The 23,042-nt window shown below is 37.0% G+C and overlaps 1 protein-coding gene across 7 annotated transcripts in view; it reads right to left on the bottom strand.

The window, feature by feature from the left end:
* FOXP4 (forkhead box P4) overlaps window positions 1-23,042 on the bottom strand; it is a 170,674-nt gene that overhangs the window by 67,244 nt on the left and 80,388 nt on the right. For 5 of the 7 annotated variants that reach the window (XM_032218013.1, XM_032218009.1, XM_032218010.1 and 2 more), the window contains exon 3: window positions 14,760-14,849. In XM_032218013.1, coding sequence (XP_032073904.1) covers window positions 14,760-14,849 — 90 coding nt within the window. Of the gene's footprint in view, window positions 1-728; window positions 813-1,512; window positions 1,617-14,759; window positions 14,850-23,042 lie in introns of those variants that run through there. The other 2 variants (XM_032218014.1, XM_032218015.1) reach the window with 2 other exon arrangements.

Genomic DNA, 23,042 nt, shown 5'->3' with positions numbered 1-23,042 from the left:
CACGACGATCAGCTGGCCAGCGTACATGCCCATGCCAGAAAACAGAAGACCAGCTCTTTCAGTTTCCAGTGCTACCACGCACACGAAGCTGATCGTGGCACATGCATGTGTGCCAGAAACCTGGAAGAGGATGCCACAGGTTTGCCATCACGGACTTAGATAGTTACCAATTGTATACTTTAAATCCTAGAGATATACAGTATGTATGCATGCATGCATGCATGTATGTATGTATGCATGTATTGTTCTTTAAAAAAGAAAAACTAACAGCAGATAACAAGAAGTTAGCACATCGGCTATAGAAAGTGAGGATTATAATGGTAGAAATATGCAAGAGCTGTTATGAAGGCAAAGGAGCTGAAGTCCAGAGAAATTAGATAATATTCATATATGACACAGGCAGACTTTCCCCTGATTCATTGGCATATAAAAGGGGGAGGTGATATCCCATAATCAGATTTTCAAGATTCTGTTGTTAAAATCAATCTCAATAAAGTAGTTTTAGCTTTCCTATGGAGTTCATTTCCTGGACTGGTTTAACTAGTGGAACTGACAGTAGCGTTTTCCACACAAAGCTCTATAAAATTATATTTCAGATATTGTAATTGCTTTGGATCAGTTCAATGTAGATGCCAGTTATTAGATTTCAATATTGGTGTTAAAATAGTTAAATATTTATACCTGCTCTTTTTGCATTTTCTCAACCAAGTCACAGCACATAAATATACCTTAAATCTAATGCACTTAGCACATTTTTTCTCCAATCAATGTCATGGTCCTTCTTTCATGTTTCTTCTTATAGTAGATCCTGGCTAGGAATACAAAGAGCAAGGGAAAATGGAAGTTTGAGGATCTTAATTTTTAGGATACAATTAATTTATTGCTTCTTCTAATGCTGTAAGATGCCCTAGAAAAGGTAACATCGCCAAACATGTCAGATGAGCTCTTCTCCATGTGCCTTCAATCAAAAGACAAGATAACCCAGGTGTCATGAAATGATGTAAAGATTTCCTGGTTAAGCTAGGTAGCATTCCTCCTTCTGTTTCTTGTGTAAGGAAAATCTACTTCTGATGGTAATTAGCTGTACATTTCAAGCATTTCAGTGCTTTTGGAAGAGATGCTTTGAAGTCACTTTGAGCTTGGAAAAATGGCATATAAATTACTTGAACAAGGAATGTAAATTACTCTATTTCAGCCATGCCTTTCTCCAAGCAGGAAATGTTAAATGAACACTACAAGGAATAGGTCTCATATTTGGCTTACATTCAAGGAAAAAATATCTGTTGCTTTTCTATTATGTATACAGTAGCACATATTTTCCATCTCATCCAGCATTGCTTGTTATTAAGGATGCCCCAGCTTGTTTTCCTTTCTTTGAAGACCAGGCAATGCATGTTGCCTTCTTTTCTCTCAATCTATTCAGAAAGAGAAAGGCTGCAGCTTGGCACATGAAGCAGATCAACTCTGTCATCAGACCAGCAAGTGAAAAAAAAACCTGGAAGACATTCTTACCTTTAGATTTAATAGTTCTTGAAGCAGACAGAATTGCACTAGGGAATTTCTACACCCTTCTGTCCTGTCAGTTCAACAAGCAGGAGCTTGCTGACCTTTGGGGCATGTTACAAAGCTTATCTGTTTACTCAGGTTGCTGGCTTCAGGGAGGTGCCCCAAATTTCATTTGTCATTCTAGAAGTCACTCCAAGTTAACTTATGAAGTTATTTATTAACTGCCTTTGGACTTGCTCCAAGACTGCTGAAGAGGCACTGACAACCAGAATCAGTCAATGAATCAAGGCAATAGGACCTTGGTCCATCCTGACAAAATCCAGACTGCTTAAATTTCCTAATATTAGAAAGAGACTCTAACAATGCTTGTGATAATTGTAGCATTCCTCCAGCTTTTACCTGAAGAGAGCTCGTAGAAGGCCAAATTTATCACAAGGACAGCAACAGTGAAGAGACTTAATGAATTGTAGTGGAGTAATTAACATAAAGACTTGTTATTGTAACCTCCACAATCTGTATTTGGCTAGTATATCAAGTTGCTAGTAGTTCATGCTTTATCTATCATAATGGCTGTTCCAACATGCAAGAAGCAATGAAAATCAGTAGAGAAATTTGGGTAATAGCAATAGGAGAATAAGAAAGAATGCAGTTGATGCCCACTCTTTAGGAGACAAGCATCAGGATAATTTCCTTTTGCTGCTCATCAGCTTGCAATGTGCTCTGAATGAGAGTCTGTAATTAATTGCTCATCTGCATCCCCCATCTGAACTCTCTCCCCCCACCACCAACCCCCACCACCACACCGTACATCCAGCTTGATACACGTTGGCTGGCATTTTCAAAATCGGAGGCATTCTAATTACCGGAGAGTTATAACACCTTCCATTTCGCGCCCGTCGGACTGACACCCTGTCAAGAGCAAAGAGACTTGCCAGAGGTTTTGACAACACTAATTGCCCCTATAATCTAAAAACACAAAGGAGAGGCGATTAGTCGTGAGGGCCGCAGCTCTCGATCCGACATGAGGTTTTCACAACGTTACAAGAAAACAAAAGCGGCGCCTTTTAGAGTGTGATGGCTGCTAACAAAGCAGAATTATATTTTCATACAAACCTTTGTCTACATCAAATAGCTTCCCCTTTTCTCTTAAAATGCTATGCTGACACCATGAATGGTGGGGGCTTCTTAGAGGAGGGTCATGAAGGAAGATATACATGAGCTATGATTCTCACATTCCTGCTTCCTAATTTACGAAGAGTTGATGGAAAAAGTCACTAAACACTGTTCTATCATTATTAGTTTCTTTCTTTCACCTACCTTCTTTATCCTTCCCCAGTATGGGGATCCTCCAGTGTGCTGGACTGTAATTTTCACAATGCTAGCCCACAGTAGTAGTTGCCATGCAGGCTGAATACAAGAGTTGCAAACCACAAATCTGGAGGGCTCCAGGTTGGACATGGCTGTTCTCAATTACATTATATAAATTGTTAACATAACAATGTCTTTCTGAACATCCTATTTACAGACTCTGTCCCTACCAATTATCTGAATAGACAGATTAACTGTACAACTCTAAATGCCTTGAAACATGAATATCTAAAGGATGCCCTCTTCTATTATGAATTTATTTATTTAACACATTTATATTATAGTCTGTCTCATAAGAAGTGACTCTGAGTGGTATGTATACAGTTATACAATAGAGGCCATCCAAAGATACTCCCTTTATTTCTGAGGCTGTGCATCAGACATGCAAAAGAGGCCCATCTTCTATATTATTGTCAAGCTATGAAATGTACATTTTATGGCACAACAACTGATCTTCACTCATTTGCTTTAGCTGTGCATTCTGAAGGCACATCCCTTCCACTGTGGCTTTTCAAAAAAACTTTTATGTGTTATTTGTTGATAAGTAACTTGAGTATTTGAAATGAACAGAAAAGCAGAATATAAATGTATAGCTTATTGAGCCAAAAGCAAGACATTTGCCCAGCTGAATAGCTATAGATGAAATACTTTACCCCAAATGTATAATCTAATATAAAATCCATATACTGCATATTAAGCCTTCTCTTTTAAAATCATCATTATGTTATTTATTAGAATGTTTTTAAACAAATAAAAGATAAACAGTGAAAAAAATAAAGAAAATGAAATAAAGAAAAAAAGATAAACTACATTAGATTAAAAAAAAGAAATATTTAAAGAAGCAACTTTCAATCTTCCATATAACAGTTACAATCATATTTATTGTCACTTGCCCCCCCCAACAAGGTTATATCACATAGCTAACTTCTTTCATATATTCAACTCTTTTCAAATCCAAAAATCATTTTTTCCATTTTCAGCAAAAAGTGATAAATTCACACACAATCTTTTGTTAAACCAATATCCTACTTATCTCAAATTTAAGTTAGCTGTGGAGCTACTGGGTGATGCATCTGTCCTCATTGAGGGACTGAGTCAAAAAGTTGGGGCTTTTCTAGCAACAGGGGAGGGGGGGGGTGACTTAACAACCATTGTCATCACACTCAGTCCTGTTAGTGAGCGGATGATGTTAACCCAGTCTGGATGATACCTCCACCACTAAGGAGAAAGTCTATAAAAAGTTTCCAGTTTTCTTTACATTAAGATCCAAACAAGTTTTTAGAATCCACTTTTGTTAACTTCTAGGTAGTTTTAATTTGCAAGCCACATGGACATCAATTTTTTTAGGTAACTACTTAAAAATATCTTCAATTTTGACTTAAACTTTCAAACTACTGTTTATTAATTAAGCTCCCAGTAAGCATTATACACAAGTCCAAACTCTAAGAAGGGTTATAATTTCAGCTAGTTTCTGCACTACTGACATATGTTCAAGAGTAATTAAGTTACCATGGAACTTTCTACTGACGAGCCCCAAGCCTACTTTTTAAGTTTTACAATCTTAGGCTCCTCTTCTCTCAAAAAAATTAACAGTCAGCAACAACAGAAGCATTATGCCTGCGGATAGAGATGCTAAATTTCTCTCTTCAATAATGGTTTGTCGGCATGGGTGTGTCATAGCTGGCATTTGGCAAACTGTGAGCTAGGACAGGCAATGACTCACTTGTTGGCCTGTTGCCATTCTATAAAACTGCTTACTAACAGTTCTAGACATATAACAAAGCTCTGATAAGGCATCAGAATGGAGATGCCTTTTCAAGATGCTTCAGCAGGAATCCCATTATACCCTAATTAAAGACTAAATAACAAAAGAATAGCCTGTTTGTGGGTAGAAAGCAAGTATCATATTAAGGAAGAAATGATAGCTCTATTCAAGTTTATACCAATCAGGATGTGCAAATACATGTAAGGTCATGCACAATACACCCAGATTAGCATATCATGTACCAAACTCACCTGCTCAAGTGCAAACTTCCTCAGAGGTTCTGAAGGGGATTTCTATATTTGCATTTGGTTGAAAGAGAGTGGAAGCTTGACTTTCAAAAAGCTAGAGAATTCTATCCCATTCAGCCAGACAAAAATGCTAATAGGGAAGATTGCATATGGATAGGCATATTTGTATAACTTCTTTTGGTATCTTCCCCCAAAATTGTATAAATACCTAGGATATAATTTTGTCTTGAGGAATGGGGATGAAGAAATCAAGTGATTCAAGGAAATAATTGCAATATTGTATATAACATATCTGGGTGTTCATTCTGAGCTAAATCTTATTCCAGGGGCTAGCACATCTTTCATACAGATGGGCCATACTTAAAAGAAAGCCTGTCATGCAGAACATAATATCATGAGAAGGGATAAGTGCTGTGGAAAACTTTCTTCGGGTTTGTAGTGGAATCACAATATTTCTAATTATTGTACTGTAGTACACATATATAAATGCCTACTAGGTATTTATACAAATTTGAGTCTTACTGTATTCTCTAATTATTATAACAATGCAGTGCACCTAAGATCTAGTTGCCAACTCCATTTATATTTTAAGAAAGCATTCCAACTGCTTAACTTTCCATGAGTACTTTAGCTAAGTCCTACGTGTATTGATTTTTAATTGCTACAAGTTGAACTAAAAATATTCCTAAACAGATGGCCTGAGATGGACATCATACTGTTAATCCAAATGAAGAGAAGTCCACTGAACTCTTGAGATCCTAAGAACAGAATTCAAACAACATTGTGGGAGATACATTAGTATTCCTGGACAAAAAGCACAGTGTGTTTTTATGTGCTTTTCGTGGTAAAGTTTCATGAAACCCAACAATCTCTTGTGACACTGTTCAGGTTTATCAGACTTAAACCAATAGTTTATTACCCTTGAATGACCAATGCAATATAGTTTTGTTTCATAGTGTCTCTTTACCTACATTACCAATGTTCTGGATACCAAGCAAAATTAAGAGCTGTAAGAAGACAGAATGAATAAAAAGGAGGATGATCAAGGCATGGGAGAGAATAAAAGAATCAGCTTTAATATGACCAACTAAAAGAAAAAAATCAGCTGCACAACACGTATAGAGGAAGTCCTGTTTTTCCTCAAGTGAGTGAACGTAGAAGGGCTGATATTGATCTGTCTTCATTACCCATTTCACTCAAGTTCAGATCAACAAAATACACTTTTCCACACCACTGCTCTCTTGCCACGCAAATAAAAGAAAAGCAATTTCCTGCAGTTGCTCCAAACTTGCTGCTCTTTCCCTGTACTGTTCTTTGGTTACAAAAATGCCTTGAAATGGCACATTTACCCCTCAGTTTTCTTTCAGAAATGGACAAAATCTCAAGAAAAGAGTGTTTCTCATTGCCAGAACTTTTTAAAATGGCCATAATCTTGCAATCAATTCATTCTCCCAAGTAGAATTTGGAATGTTCTTTTGAAACCACATCATTGGCTCATAGTCCATCAACTTCTACAGCCCAAATGGTTGGGGGGAAAGTATCAAATTTTATCAGAGCACAACTGCCTAAATAGATTGGAGATGCAGTTTAAATTACCATTAATTTGTGAAATGTATTACGCCACTGTAAGACAGGCTTGTCATCTTTTGATGGATAAGAGTCATATTTAACATTTCTTGTGAGGAGGGGGTGTCTCAAGACCAAGAAATGGAAGTCATATTACATATAATGTAAAGTAAAAGAATTAACACATAAAAGTTGTAATTAAAATGACAGTTATACATAAAGTTTTGCATAAAAATATCTTTTGTTCATGATCAGTATAAGTTATAGGAAAAACTAGAAGTTTGCTTTTTTAAATAGGGACTGGGACATTTTCATGTTGCAGAGATTTCATGAAATAAATATCTTATATTTTAGTTTATACCTGTAACATCTTTCTAAATAAACAGAAAAAAAATAGAGCGAATACAAATGTGCAACTACATAGTCTATTAAAATTAAGTAATATTATACAGAAAGAACCTGGTTTTCATAATTTGTCATCACTGCATAATTGAACTTCCAAGTGTAAAATACTGATTTAGGGATGTAGAGTGAATTACATTAGCATTATGCTCTCATATACATAAAATTCATAATATGCCATAGGTCAGAATGGGGAGTTGAATTTCAGTGTTACTCCTGGAATAAATTCTGCTCTTTCTTTTAAACAATAAATAATCTAAGATAGAATTAATAATAAATTAGAACATGAAATTACCTCAGATTATCAAAATAAATATAGCAGATTCATGATAATTGAAATCTGATTGATTCATCTCAGTTGAATTTCAAAACTTTTTAGTCTACTTCAAATAGGCATTATCACTTTACCTGGAACCTGTGAGGTGATTCAAAGGCTAAATGGATACTGACACTTTCCTACAAATTTATAATCTGAGATAAGAAAAGAAAAATTAATTCATAGAGACCTCCACCTGAAATTTTGGTTTAGGAGATTTTTTTTTTTTAAATTGACTTTAAAATGGAACTATTAATACAACATTCAAAAGTGTAATTACTGAACGGGAAACAGCAGCAAGTTAATGAGCAAGTGCCTATGTGTATGTACATGTGATATGTGTAGATAAAAAAGGAAACAACTAAAAATAATAACAAATACAACAAATCAAGGAAGAAATCAAATAGCAGATGACTGAGAATGCCAAGTAGAACTGTTAGGCTATGTTCACTTGGTCAAAAAGGGGAGGGGAGGGGAAGGACGGAGGAAAGAAGGAAGAAATGAAGGAAGGAAGAGCTAGTGACTAATTTTAATGTCAAGTTTCAGAAATCCTGGATAAAACGCAGGGCTGCCAAGAGGATTATTAAGTGCTGGAACAAGACTAATATGGGCCCCTCACATACACATGGACACATAAATCAATAGTTATAATTGTACATTTATTAATTACATTTAAACATACTTGCAAATATATTAAAAGGAGGACAGGTACTTCTGTAAAAGATAATAAAAACAATAATACACATTACTATATAAACAATAATGAAACAATATTAATTTTAAAAAAATCCTTTCATGGGTCCCCTTTGAGCTCCATGGGCCGCAGAAGGATGTATCGGCTGCACACACACTCCCTCCTCAGGCCTGATAAAATGACAGTTGCAGTGTTTCTGCATATCTGTTAATTACTTTTAAAACAATTTTAAAATCTAAAAAACATTAAAGATACTTTTCCTAATATCACATGCTTGCTCACAGCTCACAATATAATGCAAATGATATAAATCTAGTGGATGTGAAATGTTCCTCGTCTTAAACCAAAGGTTAGCAAATGGCTGCTTGGTTTCCCTTGAATTAATTTCCTTCCTTCCTTCCTTCCTCCCTCCCTCCCTCCCTCCCTCCCCCCCTCCCTCCTTTCCTTCCTTCTAAAATACGCACAATTTGTACCTAAATATATAATTTATATTATACACACATAATGTTCAAAGTGATATTTTAGAAGTTTTTTACCTTAAGAGAGGTTTGAAACAAAGTTTTCATGAGCTAAAAACAGCACTGTGAACTTTGAAAAAAAAAATCTGACAAAACATTATAATTCTTTTTCACACATTAATTTGCTTGATATGCATCAGAGTTCACGAAGTTCATATACCCTGAATTTCCTCTACATTAAAGTTCCACAAATTATTCTAATCTGAGTGACCTTTTTCAACCACAACAAAAAATTGGCTAAAGTTAATCTCCCCCCCCCCCCCCCCTCTAGAGTTTGCCTTACAGTAATTTTGTGAATTCTAAATAAAATAGACAGGCACTTCACTTATCTCGCTAAACAATATATACAACTATCAAACTGAAATAGATTCAATGTTTTAATACTTTTTGCCTATACAAGCCTGATAGGGAGGTTTAGTCTTGGCATGTGCTCCCCCCCCCCCCCAATATAATTGACAAGACAAATAGTGTCAATGAGTGTTAAAATGAGACAATTTAAACTTGATAGGTTGTTCTGTAGGAAACTTCTCAACTTCAAACTTTGGACTTTCTACACATAGAAGGTAGCTTCCATCTATATATGGCTCCAAAACCAGATTAATGGATGGTCAAGCCCAAAATTCAAAAAGATCCAAATAGCAGATAATCAATTTTATTCAATTTATTGAAATATCACTACATTACAGTTTTGGCTTTTCTTAATATTCATGCATACGTTGTACAGTATTCATGCTACCAAACCTGAATGGAAAAGTTTAAAAGTGCTACATTAGCTTTGTTTCCCTTCTTCTGCCACACCATATCCAATTAGTGTGTTTACACTTGCACTAACTCTGATTTCAATATTTGAAAGCTCTACTTTCCTTTCTAGCCGTGCATCTTGTTTTTAATACTTCCTATCCTCTTTGTAAAGGAAAACATTACGGTGGTGTTCAGAGGCTGCTGGACTGGAGAAAAAAAGACTTCTCCTTTCTTTCTGCTCTTTGGGTAAGAGTGGAAAACAAGGATTGAAGCCTGGCAAACATGGTGGGGGAGGGGGCAGAGGTAAAGTCTGGTTTTGTTTCTCTTAACAGTCATGGAAGCATACCTGCTTCATTTGGACATGTCTTTGGCTGCAGAATTTATATAAAAGTTCAAATTCAAAATACTTTGACCTTTTACACTCTTTTTTTTACACATTCTATCAACAAGCCCACATTTCAGTCTTATTCAACACATTCTTCATTCACACAAACACACTTTCTATCAGTTCTCCCACCTGAAGAAAACTCCTGGACAATCTCATCCACACCATTCCACTGTTAGATAAATTTCTTTTTTTTTAAAAAAAGGTCCAGCTAATCCCGTCTCTTCTTCATTTGGATCCTCCTCCAGTAACACTGCTGGAGAATACGGAGGAGAGAGCGAGTTTTGAGTTATGCCTGACTCACGCCTATAATTTTCACAAATGCTTTCGCAACACAAAAAGATGGGGAGGGCGGGGGGAAGGGGGGAGGAAGTGGGGAGACAGAGAGAGAACATTAGGCTTTGTTAACATTGAGAAAGTTATCCAGACAGACAGAAAAAAGACTGGGAAAGGGTGGACCAGGAGTGGTGGTAATGTAAAGAGACAAAGCAAAGGGACCATAAAAAATAAAGAGGGAGAGAGAAAACAGACCAGGAACAAGTGAAGGTGAAAGGGAAGGTAAACACATAATGACAGAATAAGACTAGTTTAGAAAGACGGCTAGATAGAATCCAGATTCACCAAAAAAAAAAAAAAAAAAAGGAAAAGAAAACAGAAGGGGAGAAAAACAATAGGAAAAAATATAGGAAATATGGGCATGTGTACTCACACAAAAATAAAGAGAGAGACTCACAGATTACAGGAATCTGACTTCACCCTTACTGCCTTTGTTCTTTAAATATGTTTTCCACTTAGTAACTGCATTTCCTTCCTGAAAAAGCTATTGGAAAAAGCTGACTGTTGGCTCAGGAGAAGCTCAGATGAATTATTGCTGCTAATATCAACAATGATTTTGCCTTCTTCACTTTCAGTTAAACTCATTAATGAAACTGGTGGTTTGCCTGCTCCCTCTACTAAATCCTCCTTTCAGGTCAGGTGTGATGAAGGAGAAGAAAGAAGGAAGGAAAAGAGACATAGAGAAAAAAAATGTTTCCAGGTGGATCTGGATTCTATCATGTCTCACAAACTTTCCTAAGTTAATATCATTTTTATGGGGTTTTCAAGACTCCAGAAGAAAAACAAGACAGTTAGCAGAAAACTCACAGTAGGATTTCATTTGAAAATTATTGGAATAAGCAAAGTGAAGCGAGAGTAGAACATGTGAGTTAAAACTATTTTTCTAGAATGGATTCTGATCTGACTTGACTTTACTGAGATATAGAAAGTGTGTGTTGTGTGTGTGTGTGGGGGGGGTGCCCAGAGACTAGCCTTCTTTGAAAAGTGAATCTTGATGAACTTTAGTCTTGCTAATAATCATGTCCTCATCTGATCACGAAACGAATATTGCTGGGCATCAAGAAATGAGAATTTCTCCTGCTTTCAAAGGAACATAATGCAGCCTCAGCTGTACAGTTTCAGAGGCAGAAAGTCTCTGTGAGAAATAAATAGAATCTGGTTAAGAAGGAAATGGGGCATATTCAATTGAGGACAGGGTGTGCGCATACAAAACGGAATGAGAAACCACAGACAAGATAATCCCCTTGTTTTATTTGAGATGCACTTAAAACAAAACATGAGATCAAAATAATATCAAGATTATCACAGGGTTTTAGCCACCTGGAGCATTCTAGATAACCAGAAAACAGGCTCTCCTTCTCCATGTTGTCTTCTATGGGATTTCTGTGATTTCTAGCAGATTTGAGAAGGAATTCAGATTGATATATAGGCAGGACCTTCAGTTTCAGGATAGCACACACTAATTACTTTCTTTTGTTAATTAAACCTGCATGGCTCTAATAAAGTATCCTGCTGTTTGCCAATAAATTTAATTAGCCTAAAGGGAGAGCCCCTCCACACAGCTATTTAAAATTGTCACTTTCCACTCACTTGGGCTTCCCCTCCTTTTTTCTGTTCCTCCTTTAGACCTTAATTTATGCTCATTTGGCAACCCTTTGCATATCCCAAGTCCACTACCCTGGCTGGTATGTACAATGACCTCCACTTTGACAATGTTTCTGGGGACATTTGAAGCTGAAAAGAGGATATTTTATCATTTTAAAGTTAAAGAGCAGGCTTGATGCTTGAGGTGTAACTGATTCAGGGTGTAATTAGATGTTACAAAAGGCATAAAGCTGCTACCTCTTTCTCTGTCTCTTTCACACTCTTCCTTGTAATGTCTACAAAAGTGTGATGTGATGACATCATGCTATATATTTCTCCATTCCCACTGCAATCGCTAGATATCACTTTTGGGGGAAGGGCAGTGCAGAGCATGACAACATGATATTCCACACAATCTTAGATGCCAGAACAGCAACAGCTCTGTGACTGTGATAATATTCTAGTTCCAAAGTCACATAATGGGTAAAGAAGGGAGCGTCAATACTTTCTGAATCACACAGAGCCAACAAAGCTATTTAGCCAAAGTTTGGACATTATTTGAAGAGGGATGAACTTTTCTGAAAGGAAAAAAATATTATTTTCAGAAGCTTTTGTTTCAATGTAAAGCATTTCAGTTGGTTAGTGAAAATGTTTAGTTTATATTTTCTACAATGTCATGGGCAAATTAATACATTATCCTAGATAGGCATGGCAGAATTTTATGTGGAACAATTTCATGTATAAAACCTAGGATAAATTAAATCTCAATACTGGAAAACCTTAACTAACAGCTAATGATGCTGAGTTTTACAAACCCAGTCAGGATTCACTGCCTGTAGATTTAGGGTCTTCTAGGACTTTATTAGGGACGTGGTGGCTCAGTGGCTAAGACACTGAGCTTGTTGATCAGAAAGGCTGGCAGTTCAGCGGTTTCAATCCCTAGTGTGAGCTCCTGTTACTTGTCCCAGCTTCTGCCAACTTAGCAGTTTGAAAGCACGTAAAAAAATGTAAGTAGAAAAACAGGGGCCACCTTTGGTAGGAAGGTAACAGAGTTCCATGCGTTGTCGGTGTTTAGTCATGCCAGCCACATGACCATGGAGATGTCTTCAGACAGCGCTGGCTCTTTGGCTTTGAAATGAAGATGAGCATCACCCCCTAGAGTCGGGAACAACTAGCACATATGTGTGAGGGGAAACTTTACCTTTAGGTCTTTATTGCCTTTTTTTATCTAAGTCTATTGCGAAACTCAAAACAAAATAATACGTTCTGGTGAGGTTGTGATCCTCCTAACTGAAATATGCAGCCTGATTCTACTGGGTCTAGACCACTGAAGACTGGAAGATAGCCAGCATAATTCAAATTGTTAAGAAGGGCTCATAGGAGATCCAGGAAATTGTAGGCCTGTCAGTTTAATATCTGTTCTGGGGAACGTATTTGAAACTACTATTAAAGATAAAATTACCAAGCATTTGGAGACATAGGTCTTGCTCAAGGATATCCAATATGGCTTCACTAAGGGAAGTCTTGTATAACTAATCTATTAGAATTTGTTAATAAAGGTGCAGATAAGAGCAAGCAAGTAGATATCATCTACTTAGATTTTCAAAGTCTCTGATAAAATTCATCATCAAAGATTTCCCAGTAGGCTTGAACAGGAAAAGTAGCTAAAAATAGAAAAGTATTGGAGAAAACCAAATCATTTTTTTTACAATGGAGGAATGTAACTAATGGAATCCCACAGGTTTCTGCCCTAGGATCATTGCTTTTTAATATATTTATAAATAATCTGGAATGAGAAGTGACTAGTGAAATAGCCAAGTTTCCTGATGATATTAAATTGTTCAGACTAGTAAAAATAATAAGGGACTGTAAAAGAGCTCCAAAGGGATGTCAGCACATTAGGACAGTGGACATCAAAATAGCAGATGTCTTTCAATATGAGGAAATGTAAAGTGCTGTAAGTTAGTGCCAAACATTCTAAGGGGACTAAGACTAAGGGGATCAGAGTTAGAAGTCAATAATGAGTAAGAGATCTTGAAGCAATGGTAAATAGTTCAATGAAGATGTTAATACCGAATGCATCTGTTGTAAAAAAAAAAAGGTCAACAACATTTTAGGAGTAATATATTAAAAACAGAAATACCGATATGATTATGCCCTTTTGTAAATCAATTGTATAATCCCTCCTGCAATATTGTGTGTAGTTCTGTTTGCTGCACCTTAGAAGTATATAATGAAGCTAGAGAAGGTTCAGAGGAGATGAACTAAGATGATCGAGGGATTGCTTTCCTATGAGGAAAAGTTGTAAAATTCAGAACTTTTTAATCTAGGATGGAAGCAAATGGGAAGGGATATGATTGAAGTGTATAGACCTTTGCATTGAATAGATTAAGTAGACAAAGGAAAGCTATTTTCTCATTCCAAAAATACTAGAAACAGAAGTTGCCCAAGTTGTCTCCTGGAAAAAAAAACAGAACAGTTCCCCCTCCTTTTACTATTTTTTTTCCACTGCACAATTTCACCTCTATCTTCTGATAATTTTCATCTCCATATAAAGAAATATCCTGATTATTTAAAACTTTTAATTTAATAGTTTTTGCTACCCCAGCCTAGATAGATGGTTTCTATCATGAAAAGTAAATATAAGGCTTACAAGCAAAGAAAAAAACTCAATCTTCATTTAAGGTAGTCCAATCATTTCTATATTCGTCCCTAGTACTAAGTTTTAATGATTTAAATAACTGCAGTATAATGACGCAGAAATGTTTAAAAAGTACAGCAATCTAGAAAATGCCATTCTATCCCCAATGGTTGAAAAACTGTGTTATAGACAAAGAGATTCTAATAACAGGTATTACAATTATTTTTTACAGGCCACCAAGACAGACAGTCAAAACTGCACACATTATCAACTAGTGACAATACTGAGTAAGTGCTGGCTTAGAATGTGAAAGACAAATTCTTGGTAAATACAAAACTTCCACCTTGGAAAAAGCATCAGCACAATAACAGTTTTCCTCACTTCTACAATGAGTATAATGAGAACAATAAGAACACCTTATACCATGAAATCATGGCAATGAAAAGCATACCTATAATAGTATAGTCTTTATTGTCATTGTACAAAATAAATACAAACAAAATTGGTTAACATATTAACATGGTAAAAATACCTTTCAATCGCTAAAATATTTTCAGAATTATTAATGCTTTTTTAAAGCTATGCTAAGAAAGCTCAGATTTTCACATATAAATTCGAAGTAGAATTTTAAACATTCTCATGTCCTATTAGGTTTAATAGCAAGTACCCACATTTTTGCTGTCCCTTACCTGAACAGCCGGCTGCTTATTTTCATTGCTGGTAGGAGAAGTCAGCCCCGTTGCCTGCTGCAGAAGGAATTGCCTTGCCACTTGAAGAGCCTTCAGGACAGAATAAAAGGGGGAAAGTTACACTCTCTTTCCAGTTTTCTTAAAAGCAATAAACTCTGAACTACAATAACAATGTACATGCTTAAGCTATTCAGGGCAGGGAAGGGTCCCTAAAAATCCGTATGATCAATAAAAGTATAGACTTAATTAAAACAGCATGATTCCTACATAGTGATGTAATTTTGTTAAGTATTATTTTATGTAAGAAGAAATACATCTTCAACCCTGAAATATCCTAGAGCTCACTGAGTAACCTGGCAATTTCAAATGCTGCATAATGAAGCTGAATGGAAATAGACTGGATTGGCAAACTCAGTGGGAATACCCTGGAACATCCAATAAACAAATTGCCAAACCAAATGTATGGGCAAGATGTTAAATTCAGAGGGGGAAACCTCAACAGATTATCTGACAGATTAGACTCCATTGATACTTTCTTTCTCTGCACCCTACTTCCTATTCAAAGCCTATTCAAGATAAATACAGCATAAATGTCTATGATTTCTGTAAAAAGGCAATGCAATCAGATTAGGAATAGGCATTCTTAAATGAACCATTAATTTATTCTCAAAGAAATATCCAAAAATGACTTCTTTTCACTTATGCACTACTCTCCTTCATACCATATTCCTACTACTTCCATACCTTTCCCAATACAATGCATTGCTTAGAATAGTTCATTTTATCTACAAAATATGTATTATATTAGGATGAAAGTTAAAATTATAATTATGGATTTATTTCTTAAAACGATACATAATTGTGAATAGAATGACATGCAACGCATCAATCCTTTCTTCAGACCATTAATATCTCAGTTCTAAGAATACTTAAGCTTCATATTAATGTTCCCAATATATGTTATGCATATGGATTTAACATATGACTCAAGACCATGTGAATTTGGCCAAAGATTTCCTCATTGTTACTTCTAAAACTGTTATTTCTAAAAAGAGCATTGCTAAAAATGCAGAAAAAATCAGAAATGTGCAACAGCATGCTAGGATGGGCTGTATTATATTTTACACACATATTGTACCTCGAATGTAGCTTAGATAAGGGTAACTTACTATCTATATACATTAAAAATATTTCTCTTTATCTCTGATATGTATAAAGGGCTTAAAGCTATCTGAAAATAATTTTCTACTGTAAATTGATAGCAAGCAACTAGAAGAAACATGTTGATTACCAACATGAAAGCAGCTTTTAACTTAGCAAGTTCTCATTAAAGCAAAGAAAACCAACTGTGGCTCTTTATCTGATGAGAGAGCACTTTCAAGAAAAGTCTCCATTTCTTGTGTATGGTTATTTATTGGGCAGATACCCACAACTATTAACAGACAGACAGACAGACACACACACACACAATTTACTCAGTTTAAATCCTAATTCTTATCCCATCTCAATTTTTATGTGGTTTGGCAAATCACTGAGCTCTCAAATCAGATATTCTGCACCTTTAAAAAAAAATCTGTCTAGTTCTAAAATTCAAGGAACTTGAAGCTAAACTCTCTCACTCACACACACATCCATAAAATAATTACAAGAAACGTTGCCTTTTCTTAGGGTGGGCCTGGATACGATTAATACCCTCCAGACAGTATGACATACTATGTTAGTTAAGAAAAATTGAGATTATTATCTATTATATTAAGAAAGCAATGGTAAACCATTCTGCTGTCATTATAAAAAAAATAGTAATAACCATTGGTGGAATTCAAATTTTTTTACTATTGGTTCTGTAGGTGTGGCTTGATGGGCATGGAGGGGAAGGATACTCTAAAATCCTCATTTCCTCCCAATCAGCTGGGAGGCAGAGAATACATGGGGGCGGGGCCAGTCAAAGGTGGTATTTACTAGTTCTCCGAAGTACTCAAAATTTCCACTACTGGTTCTCTAGAACTGGTCAGAACTTGCTGAATATCACCTATGCTAATAACAGGATATGTAAATTGAAAAGTTCAATTTACCTTATGTTACTCCTTGGCTTAACAGAGGACCACTTTTGTTAGACCAAAGTGTGAGAAAGGGTGAATGAAATGAGCCATTAATTCTCTTAGATTCTTATTTTATATACATGAATCAACTTGTGCCCTATCAAATGTTCAGTTTCCAAATTGAACACAACTATATTCTGGAGCCTCAGAGACACAAGACGTTCAGAAAGGCAGTATGGCTGGTTCTCAGTTTTTAGCATAATCCTGATAGCCACTCATAAGAGGGGGGAAAAGTGGGAAAAGGTGCACATAAAGCAGGGAACTTTTGAAAGAATGTAAGCATTTAAATGTGTGCCCTGGTGTTTCAGACTAGAGGGGCTATCCCCAGAAGTGTGGGGGGGGGGCATACTGAGAAGAGGAGTTCCATTCAGGAGCCAGCAGCAGAGAACTGCAAGGAGAGAATAAATTCTAGCACAAACAAGCCTGCTCCCAAAGCCCCATTTCCTCATACGTTCCTTATTTTTGCTTTGAAAAGAATTTCATGAAAAAAAATTGGTACATTTCTGAACAACAAAGTCATTGTAGCCCTGCCTGCAAGACAGGTTTTTATTACAGCACAGAGACAAGAGGGGGGAGCATAGGGTAGAGGTCGGCGGGTCATAGCCCAGCTTGGCGGTACTGCAAACAGCATGTGGGTTCCACTGAGCTGTCAACACTGCAGCCGTAAATCAAGGCTCTGGCTTCCAAAGGCCGGCTGTGCTCTCCCCGCTCAATAGAGGCACTTGCAGGGTGTGTCCCAGAGAAAGAGTCGCTTGTTAATTTTCCACATTTCCAGCCATAAAGAACAAAGTTACTTTCCGTCAGGCATTTAAAATCCTGCATATAGTACCGTACTTTCTCTGTTTGCAGGAACAGCTGATTTTCTACATCAATTATCACTTACACAGTTTAACTGCACATACATACAAGAGAGATATATTGCACTGTGCTATCGAAAAATAAAACCATCTGATTTGCAGTGAAGATACACAAATAGGAAATATATCATTTTAGAAACATACTGCAGAAATGTATCTACATACATAAAGTTGCATACAGAGCACACTTTGGAGAGTTTTATTATTATATTATTATTATTTATTTATTATACTATATATTTACTATTGATGTTAAGAGGACATTCATATTTTATGCAAATTTACTGAAAAGCAAATCTTTTGCAAAGTACTCTTAAAATTACAAATTATAGAATTTTATTATTCTTAGAACGGTTTCTTAGAAAAATCAGGTGTTTCATTAAAACTATGCTGTATTAAATAGGATAATGTTGCTTTTACAACTTTAAAGCAGTTGAATGACTAAAGAGTAAGTATATTGATAAGTCCCTTGTTTGCACAAAAGCCTCCAAAAGGTACCCATAGCAATCAATTTCTGAGCCAATTCACTACATACAGTAATTGTAGATGCTGTATAAAAAGAACATAACTGTTAGTTTAAAGTAACTTTAAAATCATGTTTATGAAATATACAGAACCAGTAAATCCAAAAATCATATCCAGTTTGAGGTTTTCAACTAGTATGAAAAATATTACTATACTATACATTTAAGCCCCTAAATTCCCTGTTTTTCTCCCCTACCCCAACTTAATAGTTTTATTGTATTATGAAATGCAGGTAATACTTTATAGAATATAGATAGTAACTGAATACAGTTGTATTTATACAATACCAATTAAAATTATTAATATTGTGATGGTTTCGATCAATTAAACCTTTAAAAATGAGAAAACTTTACAAAAAAGTTAACCATGATTTCTAAATATAATGAAGTTAAGTTTGATTAACTATATAACAGCTGCAAAATGCAATGAATTATTTTACAATATGAGAAAGGTTTTGATCTGTGAGCTTAGTACTAAAATCTCCACTATATTGTTAGCTGTTGTTATTTGTAAATGTTAGAAGAAGAAAAAAACGATAAACAGAAAAGAAAATCTCAACAGTCAATTCCTGGGGAAGGAGGAAACAAGTGTAAATGGCTGAATAAATCAGGGAGACTGAGATTGCCATTTTATGGAATGAAATTTAAAATTATTTTACTTTTTTTCTACTATTACATAGGTGCAAGACAAAATAAGAACAATAAAAAAGAAATCCCCCCTTCAAAATTCAACAGTCTGAAGTTTCAGTTGCACCACCTGGCTTTCAAACAACTGTGACAATTGTTCATAGAGTATTTTTGTGCACTATAACTGTGTCCTAAACAGCTTATTTTTCTTTTAACAGCACGTTGAAGTAACTTTTGCCAAATGCTTGTTTTCCTTTGCTTAAGGAAGGCAAGTCAATTCAAAACAGTCATTCAGGATAGGTTGTAGTGACCTGCCTTGGATTCATACAGCTCTGTCACACTGTTGACTAAACCAGAACCTCTTAAAATATTATTGCCCCAATGCAATAACTTCAAGGGTCAGGCACTCTGCCAAAGGGAAAAAAAATCTGCAAAAAGGATGTGACTTTACTTTTTAACAGGAGTAATGAACATGGACCAAACTCTTATTTGTCAAAGTCTTCCATAGAAAGAACTCAATCTTTAATACTTCCCATGTCCGTTTTTCACTTCCTGAATTAATTTGCCAAAGTTTAAAACATATTCTGAGCAAGTCTAGGAGAAAAGGGGTTATGTCATAGCACAAATGCCATACTGATTGGAAAGGTGGCTTGCCAGCAGAGTTTGTGATGCTACAACCAGCTGTATAAAGTCTCCAAAAGACCCCATTTTAATTGCATTAGCCACCCAATGGGAGCATTGTTCCCAAGAGTACAGCAAGGACTGCCCCCTGTTTTATAGGCTTTGGGAACCCTGTAAAGACAGTGTGAGTTTATTAAGTTGGTTGTGGCTTGTGCAAGAAGAATACAACTTGTGATGAGTGCCAGAACATGTCAAGAGGGCACCAAGCCAGGCTGGTACACAGGAGGCAGCATAAGGCCTGGTGCTTGATTGTGGGGATGCACAGCATGGTGCACAAGAGCCAAGAGAACTGTGAACAGAATGGAGAGGCCCACCCCATAGAAGCTCTCATGGGGGAATTTAATTTACTCCCTGCTGACTCTCTCACTTTGTTGTGCTCTGAAGCACGAAATTACAAGATTTACAGGAAAAAAATGACATGGCTTTACAGTTTCACATCAGGGTCCCCTTGTGACAATTATGCAGCTCACCCACAGATATACTTCCTCCCCTCCCTCAGCTCCAATCAACAAAGGGAGAAGGAGAAAAAACAGAGCATTCAATGATAGGAATCAGCTGCATAGGTAGCTCCAGGTTCCAGGAAGGTTGGGGTTAGAATTGTTTTTCCAAAATATGCTAGTTTTGAATGAATTCCATCCCAACAATTGACAAACATGTGTAATTATGTTACAAAGTACATATGCATCTAATACACAAAAATCTATAATGAACGTGCACATTATTGATTTTATTTACATATTAGCTTGTATGCAGCTCCAGTCACAGAATTTTGAGCAGCATATACACACAACATATATGCAATATTCATAAATCATAATAATTACTGTAAAAAGGAAGCATATTAATAAATATAACTAATGAGATCATCTATTACATAAGATATGTACTCCAAAGTTGAAACAACATTAAAAGACTTCAGGACTCTAGGCCTGCTAGACTGTCACGTTTTAATCATCTTCCTAAAAACCAAGAGGAAGAAGCAATTTAGATTTCCAGGAGAATGCTGGAGCACCACCTGAGAAAAGCTCACTTTTGTAATCACTGTTGCTTCCGAGGGAAAGGGATACAGGGAGAGACAATAATGGCAGACCTTGGGTGGGCAGATATAATTAGGAATGGATGGTCCCAAAGTTACTGAAATCCTGAGCCTTAGAAGCTTTAAACTGGACACCACACCCTGCTTTGCACCTAGAAACCATCTAGTACCTTGTTCAGTTCTCAAAATGATGACATCATATAAACAAATTGAGAACCAGAGACACACTCACACACACACACAGACAAACACAAAATGAATTAAAATCTTTATAGACACATGCTCTTCCAAACTCTCGTCAGCATACAATTGAACATTCTTTTCTGTTCATCCTACCTAGGTGAGATGAGAGTAGGAAAGAACTCTCTATCCGTAAAATCATCTTCCCCTAGCCTCAAAGCTATGTTTGATAGTCTTAGAAAAAAAATGCAATTTCACTATTACGAACAGCTTCATAACAAGTCTAGCAATGGTGGTAGGTTCAAATGACACAAATAAATACATAAAATGAAATAAATCAGTAAACTATGGTACTAGCCATCCTGTTCAATTAATGGTCAGAGAAACTGCTGGTGACTAAGGATTAGCCACTGTCTCCTTTCAAACTAATAATATATGAGGTTGCAAGACCTGTCAAAATTTGTTTCAAGTTTAGTACTTTTCTCTAATTTTTAAGTTATTTTCACCTGTTTCGATAATTTGTAAGCCGATCAGTCACATTGTAGGGGAGATTGGTGGCATAGAAATGCAATAAATAAATTTAAAAAGTCAATCAGCAAATTAGATTCACCTAATCCAATTTTTAAACATAAAATTATTAAATAATTTCTATGCTACCTTATAGTTTATGTTTTAAATAGTTATATAGCAATAATTTAATAATGTTAAAACAGCAGCAAAAAACGTTGAGGATTACAATGCAGGGTCCTTTTGAACTATCAGTGACAGCATATTAACAAGGAATACAGCAAACATGAAAATAAATACATTTCCAATCAATATTATTTAAAAATTAATTATACGTAGCATGGATTATATAGAGGTAAATTTATATTAGTAATTAATTTACAAAAAAATAAAACTTGCCCATTCTTCAATTTTTCTATTTTAAACTTCAAAATTTATGTGTCCATTTGTTCCTTCCTTGCAGAACATATCTATATCTAATATATATATTATACATATCAGAGGTGGGTTCCTATCGGTTTGCACCGGTTCGGTGCAACCGGTTTGTCAAATCTACTGAACCAGTTAGAAGAGGTTCCACCAGGGGACCCGGAAGTAAGTTCCAGAATGCCTGCCCCGGCCCTGTTGCTCACTCGCTCCCCCCACCCATCCGGAAGCCGCTACATCACTTGCTCCCTCTGCCTATCCACACTATCCTAGCCCCGCCCACTGCTCACTGATTGGCTGGTTCACCAATCGCCCCGCCCACCTCTAAGAACCCTAAGCCCACTTACCTTTTTTCCTGCTTGGCTCTCTATTGCTGCCTGCTGACTCCGAGGAAGTAAGCTGCAACTAAGCTCAGGGCAGGGGGTGGCAGCGGCAGGTGATCTGGAGCGGCCTGCCATGGCCCTGCACTATAAGCGAGTCCAGTGATCTTTTGTGGCCTTGCAAGGAACCCGGGCTCGCTTATAGCACAGGGCCGCAGGGCTGTCAGCAAGCACGGGTGCGGGGGTGGGGACGGCAGCGGGAGCTTACGCAGTGCAGCTGGCATCTTTGACAAGTTCGGAGACCTCGCAAGACCTTTGCAAGGGCCCCAGACTTGCCTAAGATGCCTGGTCGCCAGAAAGCACCGGCACAGAGGTGGGGACGGCGGCGGGAACTTATGCAGTGCAGCCGGCATCTTTGAAAAGTTTGGGGACCTCACAAGACCTTTGCAAGGGTCCCGGACTTGCCTAAGATGCCTGGTCACCAGAAAGCACGGGTGCTGGGGTGGGGACTGCTAACAGGGACAGTGGGGGGGAGCTTATGCGGTGCGTCCAGTCTCCTAGGACCTCCTTGGTGCCAGCTGCACCATGGAAACTACCATCCGTCCCCCTGTGCTCAGAAAAGCAATTCTGGAGAGGTCCTTTGGTGGCGGCAGGCGTCTGAGAACCTGACTACTAGCAAAGGACTTACCCGGGCTTCCTTTTCTGAGCACAGGGAGACAGACAGTAGTTTGCACCATCCATCTCCCCGTACTCAGAAAAGCAACTCCGGGAAGGTCCTTTGGTGGCGGCAGGTATCCTAGAACCTGCTAGCAAAGGACTTGCATGGGGAGACGGACAATAGTTTGCGCCGTCTGTCTCCCCGTGCTCAGAAAAGCAACTCTGGGGAGGTCCTTTGGTGGCAGCAGGCAACCTAGAACCTGCCTGCTAGCAAAGGACGTACCCGGGCTTCCTTTTCTGAGCACGGGGAGACGGACAGTAGTTTGTGCCATCCATCTCCCCGTACTCAGAAAAGCAACTCTGGGAAGG

Source organism: Thamnophis elegans, chromosome 5 (genome assembly GCF_009769535.1).
Source record: "Thamnophis elegans isolate rThaEle1 chromosome 5, rThaEle1.pri, whole genome shotgun sequence".
In the NCBI taxonomy this organism is placed as follows: Eukaryota; Metazoa; Chordata; class Lepidosauria; order Squamata; family Colubridae; genus Thamnophis; species Thamnophis elegans.
This window is presented reverse-complemented; position numbering and strand designations above follow the sequence as displayed.